Source organism: Aquarana catesbeiana, linkage group LG04 (assembly GCF_042186555.1).
Source record: "Aquarana catesbeiana isolate 2022-GZ linkage group LG04, ASM4218655v1, whole genome shotgun sequence".
In the NCBI taxonomy this organism is placed as follows: domain Eukaryota; kingdom Metazoa; phylum Chordata; class Amphibia; order Anura; family Ranidae; genus Aquarana; species Aquarana catesbeiana.
This window is the reverse complement of record NC_133327.1, coordinates 595,572,237-595,584,180: the sequence shown is the minus strand read 5'-3', so window position 1 is coordinate 595,584,180 and position 11,944 is coordinate 595,572,237. Positions and strand designations below refer to the sequence as shown.

Sequence of the window (11,944 nt, the reverse complement as noted above, 5' to 3'; positions counted from 1 at the left end):
CTGGCAGCACTCATACGTCTATTTCCCAAAGACAACCTCTGGATATGACGCTGAATACGTGCATGCAACTTCTTTGGTTGACCATGGCGAGGCCTGTTCTGAGTGGAACCTGACCTGTTAAACTGCTGTGTGGTCTTGGCCACTGTGCTGCAGCTCAGGTTCAGGGTCTTGGCATACTTCTTATAGCCTAGGTCATCTTTATGTAGAGCAACAATTCTTTTTTATAGATCCTCAGAGAGTTCTTTGCCATGAGGTGCCATGTTGAACATCCAGTGACCAGTACTGCCCCGTACACACAATCGACAACAAATGTTGGATGTGAGCTTGCTGGAGGAAAGTCTAACCGTGTGTATGCTCCATCGAACATTTGTTGTCGGACTTTCCGCCAACAATTGTTGGCTAGCAGGTTCTCAAATTTTCCGCCAACAAATTTTGTTGTCGGATTTTCCGATCGTGTGTACACAAGTCCGTCTGACAAAAGTCCAAAGTACAAACACGCATGCTCGGAATCACACATCACTATTGAACTTCCTTTTTATCAGTCGTCGTACGTCTTGTACGTCATTACGTTCGTAATTGTTGGCCAACATTTATGTGACTGTGTTTATGCAAGTCAAGTTGGAGCCAACATCCTTCGGACAAAAATCCACGGTTTTGTTGTCGGAAAGTCTGATCGTGTGTACAGGGCATACGAGAATGTGAGAGAGATAACACCAAATTTAACACACCTGCTCCCCATTCACACCTGAGACCTTGTAACACTAACGGGTCACATGACACCAGGGAGGAAAAATGGCTAATTGGGCCTAATTTGGACATTTTTACTTAGGGGTGTACTCACTTTTGTTGCCAGCGGTTTAGACATTAATGGCTGTGTGCAGAGTTATTTTGAGGGGACAGCAAATTTACACTGTTATACAAGCTTTACAATCACTACTTTACATTGCAGCAAAGTGTAATTTAGATATAATAAAATATTTACAAAAATGTAAGGGGGTACTCACTTTTGTGAGATACTGTGTATATATACAGTATATATCTAATCTCTATAAATAGATATTTAATATCCTACAATTTATAACCAAATATTAATTGTTCTGAATGTACCAGTGTAAGTTTTGGTGGTTTTATTTTTCAGAATAGATTTTTTTTCTTCTTTGAAATCACTGTCTGCAATATTAACAAATTACAAAATGGCAACATTGTCGTAATACTTTGTGCATCAATACAAAAATTTAGAAAGCATGAAAATGACATTCTATACCCATAATTAACCTCTAGCTAAGTATATTCAAAATATCTAAAAATTGTTGAAGTACATGAGATGCTCAGTCAGTGATAGTATACTTAAAAGGTACATTTGTACATTCAAAGTGTTTACCATTTAAAAAAAGAAAAGAAAAAAAAAGAAAAAACAATATTGCTTGCTGTTCTAATGCTACGTACAACAAATAATTAAGCAACAATGAGAATTTTTAAAAAGTGTAGCCAACAAACTGTGCAAACAAACATATTCTACATTCTATGCAAATACCCTGACTATATATTTATATAAATAGATTATTGTGCTATGCTAATTCACTTCAGTGCAGAAACAATGTTTTAACACAAATCGGTTTCATTTATTTGTATGGATGGTGATTTTAGCACTTACTTTAAAAAATTGTATTATGTTACGTAGTGACTTAAACATACTGAGAAATACATTACTTATGAAAGAAAAAAATAATGCATGGCTGCCATGCTGGTACAGGATAAATAAGACAATATTTGATAACACTGGCTCAGAAAATGATGGTAAAAATAGTAAAATTTGAATTAAAAAATTATAAAAAAAAGTGACAGCAACTCTACCAGCCAATCAATACAGGGGATATGGCTTGCATTAAAGGGATACTATTGCTTAAGATTCCAGCCCACCAGATTTCACTTATGTGTGGACTCTGGAGAGTTGAATAGCCCCCTGGCGTCTTAAATGCTTCTCATTGGGGATCCTAGCTGCATGTCAAAAAAATGATAATGTATAACTACTACTGTATAATAACTAAACAGAGATTGTGAAACTCTTTGTAAAGGTCATGGAAGGGGGATGAACCTCAAAAGTGTAGAGCTCTCTCTGGCAGAACCTCCATGAGATATAAGAAAATATTTTTTTTTTATAGCTGTTATTGTACAAATAGGACAATGAGATTTGGATGAACTCCGCACTGCATTTACAGAGACAGGTTATAGTAAACAGGACATTCTCAATGAAAGGGTAAAAGTAAAAGGTTATATTAAGTATGAATTAATTGCCTGGCTATTTTTAGGCAGAAGTTAAAAATTTACTTATCGTTTAAAATCAGTAAAAAGTCATTAAGCAAGTATCATTCATTATTTTTACTGTTCTGTCTCCAATGGGGTAAAGTACATGTAGTACTCTGTCCCATGTCGTTAAGTTCATTCAATGTCTATTTATGAGATCTGACCTGCCCTCCTCTCCTCCTTCCATGGCTGATCCAACAACAGCTAGGAAGGAGACGGCTGCTTCATAACAGCAGATTGTCTTGCCTCTGATCAATTTTCACAGACAAGCAAGGGCAAGAGGCATACAGAGATGTACACATACCCTCTTTCTGCATTACTCTTGCCATTACTTGTCTGTGGTAAGTGCTTAGAGCCGAGACAAGCTGCCACTATGAAGCAGCTGTCTCCTTCCTAGTTGTTCACGGATTGGCCCTGGCTGGGGGTCAGACCTTATTACAAGTGGTTGCATATTGAAATGTATTAGATGGTGTTGGCATTCCAATAATTCTTTTCATATGAAAAATAATTTGACAGGGCATGTAGTTCTCAGGTTAAAAGGGAAACAGGGAAGAAATATAGCAGCCAACTTCAGGTACTGTCATCTTGATCCTTGCAATAAATAAGTTAGTAATGTCAGCTCCTATATTTCTATCCGGGAAGATCCTCTTTAAAATAAAACTGCTTAAAGTACACCTGTCATCTGTGATATGCTGTTAGGGTTGCTAAGATTTTGAAGTATTAGGATCTTCTTTTCTGTCATTCCTGCCTCATTATTCTATTCCATGTGTTCTGAGAAAACAGTTAGTTTTTTCAGTCGCTGAGGCCAAATTAAAATAACTAGAGAAAAGAAAAAGTATTTCTATTCCTCCAGATTTTGCTAATAAGTTACTATGTGGGTGGGTGAGGTTTTTAGTGTCTTGTGATGGTAGGTATAGGTTAGAGTTATTCACTGGCTCGTACATGTCAAAACTAACGAAACATAAAAAGAAAGGCACACAGACCTAGTGATTTACTACAATAAGATTTATTGAAAAGATAAAAGAGCAATAATACAGTACTCACAAACATGATTGATAAAAACACATATCACGAGTGTCCTCCACTACGTGAAAGTCTATTAACGTCCATTGGTCCTGCCGGAAGATCAGGAGGTGTCTAAACTGCTGACACGGTTCCAGGGCGAACCCTCATCATTGGAGCCACTATTTTTGGCTCTGATGAAGAGGGATCTCCCTGGAAAAGCATCAGCAGTTTAGACACCTCCTGTTCCCCTGGCAGGACCAATGGACGTTAATAGACTTTCGCGAAGTGGAGGACACTCGATGTGACATGTGTTTTTATCAATCGCGTTTGTGAGTATTATTGCTCTTTTATCTTTTCATTAAATCATATTGTGGTAATGCACTAGGTTGGTGTGTCTTTCTCTTTCGTTAGTTTCCAGTTTGAGGATGCCCAATATCCTGAGAAGGCAGCAAGACCACCAGCATTAGGAAGTCTTTATACTGTTCATGCCTCTGGGTCACCACTGTGAGCGCAGGAGAATATTTGCATGTTTCATACACATCAAAGCCAGACATTTGGTAAGCTACCCGGATGTTTGATTTAAAGCAGCCCTGCTACTAACACAAACAATAAAACTAGAGGCACCCTGTACAGGTATAGGTATACTTACTAGTCCAGCAGGAGGTGCTAACCATCCTGAACATTGTACTGTACATACAAGTAATGTAAGAAACATTACTTTAATATTAAGAGAAGCACCTACATATCAAAAAATATTCCTGATAGTTTAAATTTAAATGTCCCATGAAAAATGTTCCCTTTATTGATTGGCTTTTTCAAGGGAATGGCAGTTAAGATGATGATAATGTAGAAAGGAAAAATGAACTCCAAATATACATCGTTGTGCAACTTAAATAAAAAAAAAACAAAAAAACAAAAAAACTGATTTAATGATAAAATGATCCGATGTATTATGACAAAATGTAATCCAAGTCATTAGAATCTGATTTACAAACAGCCACCTCTGAGATACCAAAAACAAAGTGGCTGATGTTGACTCTATTGTCCTGAAGTCCTACAGAGATGACACAAGATCACTGCAGCGGGAGTGAGATCTGTTTCCTTGTAGGTCCTGGAGTGCCTGCTGATAGTTCAATGGTGACATAAAACTCTTCCTAGGCATCAACCAAGTTTAGTAAGCTGGAGGTCTCCGTTGATCTTTACAGTATCAATAGCAGATAGAAGTTCAACACGATGATAAAAGTCAAAAAGCTGGTGTCCATCGATAAATACCCTGAAACGTGGATGTTCGCAGAGTATCTCCACCTACAAGAGAAGATAATGTGTTATTGATGACGACCAACATTACAAGCTGGATGTGGCTGTGAAACCTGACCTCAATATTAGGTGCCTTTGGCACAGGCTCCCTATGATAAGCTCCAAGGGGCTGAGCAAAATGCGTTGGGGGCGTGGCCTGACTGGAGTCTGGGCTGAGGCTGCCATTCATCTCACTTCATACACATGGGTCCGCTTCATGATGTACCGCCTATGGATCTTTTCCTTTGACTTTGCAACATTATAAACTGTTTGGTTGTGGCTGTGATGTCACAATATTAGGTGCCTTTGGCAAAGGCTTTACCAAGGGGGAACAAAACCAATATGGAAACCCCAACCTGCTTGCCTTTCTTCCATACATTTTCTAGATGTGTCTGCTGAGGACCAATTTGTTAATGTGATGGCTGCATTTGTTTTATTGGGCTATTTTTCACCTGGTTATGTGGTCAGTAACATATTTCCCATCTTGGGGTGTCTCCTCTCTGGATGGAGAAACAATGGAGATATCTTTGGAAAGCAGCATTGTCAGTCAGGGGAAAAGGTAGTGTCAGATGCACAAATTTAGATGGACTTGACTAACAATGAAGCTGAACTCCAGCTAACACTTTTTAAGCAGTTATAGAAACCATTTTTTTTTCTTTTGGGATAAAGGTTTTTACATAAAATAATAAAGGTTTATCAATGTAAGAACCCCTGTCAGTGTTAAATGGTTTGTCTCAACCAAATAACTGACACTTTTGCTGGACAGCTTGGTCTGTTAAATGATTTTGAAAAATAACAGACTTGCTTGCCTGGTATCAACAGGTGGAAAAAAAAGGAAAACAGCCTAAAAAAAATAAAAACAATTGCAGCCTCCACATCTAAGAATTGGTACTCTGCAATTTAATTAATGTTCGTTTTTGGGTTTAATACCAATTTAAAGTCTGTATAGACATCATGATCATCATCCAATTCCACTGAAATCTGCATATGAAACATGCCTATGGATAATTTATTTTAAAGTAGAATTCCCTTCAAAACCTAACTAGTTTTAAAAATGCTCCCTCCCTCCTCATAACACCTAAGCTGACTAGCCGGTGTAAGAAAGATGTAAATACCTAACTATTTTTAGCCGCATCCAGTCAAGTGATCCCCTATGTTAGCCAGTGGTGGCTGCAGGGGAGAGGAGAGGGCATTCAACAATGGCTGGAATGCCTGGGAGCAGTGAGGTCAATCATAGGCTCCCATTGGCAATCCATTGTCATTGCTCTCTTTTCTCCCCTGCAGCTTCCGTTGGCTGACAGAGGGGAGCTGAATCATGTGACTGGATTGGCCTGAAAATAGGTAAATATATAGATATTTCCTAAACAGGTTAATCAGCAGAGTGTTAGGCAGGGGGAAGGAGCATTTTTAAGACTAATTAGGTTTTACATGGAATTCTACTGTAACTTAAAAGGGTTCTAAAGGCTGAAGATTTTTTTTTAACTTAAAGTGGAAGTTCAGTCTAAAACGAAAATCTCTAAATCTACTGGCAGTCTCAATCTAAGGCCTATCTAGCCCTGTAAAGCAAAAATCGCTATACTACCTTTTCTGCAGCCGCTCCGGTCCGGTCTCCAGTGGTGGAACCTGTGTGCAGGAGAGAGCCGACAACAGCTGGGAAGTGATGCCACCCATAGAGTTACTATGGGGCTTCCACTATTGGCTGCCTCTTTTGCACATGCCTACACAGAAAAGCCGCCGCTGACAGCTCAGCGTGGGACCGGACCAGATTGTCTTCCGAAAAGGTATGTATAGCGATTTGTTCTTTACAGTGCTAGATAGATTAGTCTTAGATTGTGGCTGCAAGTATATTTCGAGATTTTAGCTCTAGGCTGAACTTCTATTTTAATGCATTCTTTGCATCAAAGCGTTTGTTAACAAAAAAAAAACAAAAAACAGATCCCATTCCCTTAAAGCATGTTATACAGCACAGCGCTTGTGCTGTGTCATTTGGCCCCTTGTACCACCTGTAATACCTGTCTGATCCTGCCTGGCTATAACCCCCCCTCATACTCTGACTTCGATATATCAGGGCTGGTGAGCCCTGACACCGTGGTCAGCATATGTGCCTCCGTCAGCCGCAGCCCTGCTCTCTGTCTCCTGTGTCCTCTCCTCCATCCCCCCCCCCCTCTCTGACTGTCTGCTTGTGTCAATGCCCCCCCCCCCCCCCGCTCCTGGTATTTTCATATTTAATATTAAAAGCTCCCATCCCCTCTGTATTAGAACAATAAGTTCCCCTGTGTCTGTGTTATATAATAAATATGCTTATCTGTACCGATAACACAGTGTCTTCCTGCGATCATGTGACTCCTTGGCCCTGTCTCTCCTCTCCTCCCCGGCTGACATCAGTGGCAGTGCTTGGCCTGGAACCGTGAGCCGGGCAGAGGAAAGGAGGCACCTGATCACAGGAAGACGCTGTGTTATCAGTACAGATTATTATATAACACAGATACAGGGGAACTAATTGTTCTAATACAGAGAGGATATGAGCATTTTATAGAAGTGGCTTTACAACCACTTTAAGTTAAAAAAAATCTTCTGTGCACAGCTCCCCCAGCCCCCCCTTATACTTGCCTGTGCCCGATCTCCATCCAGCGATGTGCAGCAGCTCTCTCGGCTCTCTCCCTTCTCATAGACTCAGTGACAGCAGTGGGAGCCATTGAGCCAGTGAACAGAGAGGGCAGAGCCGAGTTGCGTACTGTGTGCCTGTAGACACACAGAGCATGGTTCAGGATCGAGCCCGCATGAGTGCCCCCATAGCAAGTGGCTTGCTATGGAGGGAACTCGGAAGGGTGGGGGAGCCAGGAGCGATGGCAGGGGACCCCAGAAAAGGATTATCGGGGCTGCTCTGTGCACAACCATTACACAGAGCAGGTAAGTATAACACATTTGATATTTAAAAAAAAATTTACCTTTACAATTACTATAAAATGTAAAGAAAGGTTTCATTTCAAATTACTCCATGCAATCAGTTACATACACCATACGTAACACAGGGCTCAAAATTTCAACTCCTGAGCTACTAGCCAGGCCTTAAGGGTAACTCACCACCAGTTGCCCCACCCAACCCCCTACCCTGCACTGCCCCTAATCCCACCCCTAAACACCCTCATAAATTATTTAATGAAATGACACTTAATTGTTTTATGAAGAAAGTTACAAAAATAAATATTAACAACAACTTTATCAGTGTCCATCAGTGCAGCCTCACCTGTGCCCAGCAATGCAACCTCACCAGTGCCCATCAATGCAACCTCACCTGTGCCCATCAATACAGCCTCACCTGTGCCCATCAATACAGCCTCACCTGTGCCCATCAATACAGCCTCACCTGTGCCCAACAATGCAGCTTCTCCTTTGCCCAACAATGCAGCCTCACCTGTGTAGGGGAAGAGAGAGGATCATCAGAGAGCAGGGAACATCGCTATAACAGCTTTCATTTGAATTGCCAAGTGTTCCCTGCACTCGTCGTCACATACAGCCCCGCCTCCTGGCCTGGGTACTTTGATATACGTCCCGGCATTGGACCGGTGTTCTGTCTATCAAAGTACCCGGTCCAGGAGGTGGGGCTGTGACGGTGAGTGAGGGGAACACTCGGCAATTCAAATGAAAGCCGTTACAGCGATGTTCCCCACTCTCTGATGATCGAGCTGCCTGCTCTCCTCTCTCTTCCCCTCAGAGATCTCTGGGAGAACAGCTCTCATTCAACCCCACCTGTCGGCGGTGCTCGCCCCCCTGCTACAAGGCAGCCCACGCTCGCCCTCAATCATTTTCCACTCGCAAAGTGTGAGTAGGCAGGTGGAACATTTGAGGGCTGCGTAATATGTGTAAAATATGTTCTCCATGGCTTCTGCAAGCTAAAGTGAGTCTAGAAGAATAGGAGGAACTAAAGCACATGCCTGTTGGCACTCCCGAGAATGAGGATGCTTGTGCTTGTGCATCCTCATTCATGACAAAACATATAACATCACAGATAGTGTTGGGCCAGGCAGGATGGGACAGGGTGAAGCTGGTCAGAGCTGGGCTGTGATTCTTACACAGACAATGACAACGGTACCAGGAAGTGCCTGTGAGCAGCCACATTCAGCTTCACAGGCACACCATTGTTGGTGAAGGAGAGGAGGATTGCGGATTATCTAGATTAGACTAATGTTTCCAATCAGACAATCAGCAATTACAATAGTACATAATATAAACGTTTTAGTTATTATACATACTAACCAAGGGCAGATTTATATTTTTAACTGCAATTTTACTTAAACAAAAGTAAATTACCAACAGGCTTATAAACAGCTGCATGTCTGTAGCTTTGGATTTCCTCCTGTGCTCTATTATTTATCTTAATTACAAGATTTGGCCCCTCTCACAACCCTCTACTTACCAGTCAGCCATCATATTCCGGGACCAAAATGAGAGGCTGGGGGTGGCGTCCCAGAGTTACAATGGCAACTGAAGACAGTATTTGCATAACAAAATAATCCGGAGTTTGGGGCTCCCAGAAAGCAGGTTTTCATATTAAACAGAATTGGAAAATATAGGCATCTTACATGTATCTCCATCTTTACAACACATTTTATAATACTGAGAATCAGCCCAGTTGGGTAATACAACATTCATTTCCTCATTTGTTTTACTAAAGCAGAACCTCGACATTCGAATGCAATTAAAAACTCATAGTATGTCTCTTCTGCAATAAAAAGACTTCCTGCGTGCAAACTTTATTTCTATGGTAAATTTCCACTTTGAGTTAACCCTTTTTTTTTCATTTGCCTAACCACTTCAATACCAGGCACTTAGACACCTTCCCGCCCAGCCCAATTTTCACCTTTCAGCGCTGTTGCAATTTGAATGACAATTGCGCGGTCATGCTACACTGTACCCAAACAATTTTTTTATCATTTTGTTCCCACAAATAGAGCTTTCTTTTGGTGGTATTTGATCACCTCTGCGGTTTTTATTTTTTGCGCAACAAATAAAAAAAGACCGAAAATTTCGAAAAAAAACAAGTTTTTCTTTGTTTCTGTTAAATTTTTTTGTAAATAAGTACACTTTCTCCTTCAATAATGGGCACTGATATAGCTGCACTGATGGGCACCGATGAGGTGGCACCAATGAGGTGGCACTAACGGGCACTGATGATGGGCACTGATAGGCGGCACTGATGGGCACTGATAGGTGGCACTGATGGGCACTGATAGGTGGCACTGGTATGCGGCACTGATGGGCACTCATAGGTGGCACCGATGGGCACACATAGGCGGCACTGATGGGCACTCGTAGGTGGCATTGATTGGCATATATGGGTGGCACTGATGGGTACTTATGTGTGGCACTGATGTGTGGCACTGATGGGCACTGATGGGCACTGACAGGTGGCACCGATGGGCACTGACAGGTGGCACCGATGGGCAATGACAGGTGGCACTGATATAGCATTGCTGGGCAGATCTGGTCATTGCTGGGCAGATCTTTGGCATAATAGTGCCAATCAGTGCCCATTTGTGGGCACTGATTGGCACAGATTGGGCACATGTGGATGGCCATGGGGTACATACCTGGCCATCCACGTTGCCCCTTCCCTGGTGGTCCTAGTGGCATCCCTGGTAGTCCAGTGGGGTGATCTGCGGGGGGGCTGCGCTGATAAACAATCAGCGCAGACCCCCCCTGCCAGGAGAGCCGCAGATCGGCTCTCCTCTACTTGCGTCTGTCAGACGCGAGTGAGGAAGAGCCGATCAACGGCTCTTCCTATTGACAGCGTGATCAGCCGTGATTGGACACGGCTGATCACGTGGTAAAGAGCCTCCGCCGGAGGCTTTTTACCAAGATCAGTGTAGCGGTGTGTCAAACTGACACACCGCTCCACCGATCGCCGCGATGCGCGCCCCCGGGGGCGCGCTGCGGCATGTTATCCTGCTGGACGTCATATGACGTCCAGTCAGGATAACACAACCACTTCCCGGACGTCAATCCGCTATAGGGCGGGCGGGAAGTGGTTAAAGCAGAACTATACTCACCTTCACCCCATCAATGCGGTGTCCATGAGCTCCCTTGCTGGCTGCTGACATCTTCAGCCAATCTTCTTCCAGGTTCTGATCTATGGCCATTTTGATTGGCTTTGCCAAGACAACGTCACTCATTCCATTCATCTTGGCATATGTCAAAACTGCACATCAAGCTGCACATGTGCAGCTTAGTGTACATTACGAACAGGCAGGTAGGAATACTTTCATGCAGAAGAGACATTTCTGCTTTAAAGGAGAAGTCCAGCCAAAGCTTGTTTGGCTGTACTTTACCTATGGATCACAGGAGTGCAATTCGTTTTGCACTCCTGTGACCTGTTTTCTCTGCTGACGTCAGGGATATCAGTCCAGGCACCGCGTCATCCTGACAATGGAAGTCGGGATCTGCCTGGACTGACACCCGGCTCAGCCTCTCAGTGAGCCGCCGAGAGCCTGAGCTGTCCGCTCCGCCCCCTCCACAGCTCAGCGATCCAGTGAGCGAGGAGGGAGAAGAGCAGAGAGCTGTGACTGACAGTCTGCTCACGGGGCTCTGAAAATGGAGTGATCGGCGGTGTTCAGTCCCTCAGTTCTCAGTGTAGAGGCGCCGAGGGACAGGTGCAGCATCCACCTAGGTGAGTATAAATCTAAAAAAAAAGAAACACTTACTTCTGTTTTAAAAAGCCTGTCTGTTCGCATACTCTTTTTAAAAATAAAGTTTCACTTTAAGGGCTTGTTTACATTTGCTTTTCCCTCTGAAGAGTGAACCACAGTGGATTGCTTTTCAGAGGCCTTTCAACGGGCAGTGAGAAGGTGTTCTGTCACCTTCTTACCTCCTGTGACCTTGGTGCTAGATTATCAACATCGCTCAAGCTGGGGAACCAAACTCCCATAAGTGCAGGCTGTCAAAGGTGCTCATCTGAAGCGATGGATGTAAAAAAATCAAAGAAACAGCACACTCCCATCCAGCCAACCTAGGGTAGACTTGAAAACGGCCTCAGCTCTTGAATCTCCGCCAAAGCCATGCCCCCTGATATGTTTCACTCCAGCCACCAGAGCTTAATCATAAGGTTCTTTGATTTTTACCTCCTCACCGCCGGTTTTTACCTCCTAAAAACCAGCACCACTGCACTGCAACTGCATAGATTGCACACTGTTGTGGGGCATTTGTGTGAATGGCTGTACGCACTTGTACTCAGGTAATGCTTTCTTGCATTTACATCTTGCAATGCATGCATAACATATTTCCTGAATATACAGTGCCTTGCAAAATTATTCACCCCCTTGGGTTTTTACCTATTTTGTTA

General features: G+C 42.9%; 1 protein-coding gene across 1 annotated transcript in view; it reads right to left on the bottom strand.

The window, feature by feature from the left end:
* Positions 1-4,234: 4,234 nt before the first annotated feature.
* The window catches only part of LGALSL (galectin like), a 67,767-nt gene continuing 60,057 nt past the window's right edge, over positions 4,235-11,944 (bottom strand). The window contains exon 5 of the mRNA XM_073628196.1: positions 4,235-4,614. Coding sequence (XP_073484297.1) covers positions 4,471-4,614 — 144 coding nt within the window. The 3' untranslated portion in view covers positions 4,235-4,470. The remainder of the gene's footprint in view (positions 4,615-11,944) is intronic.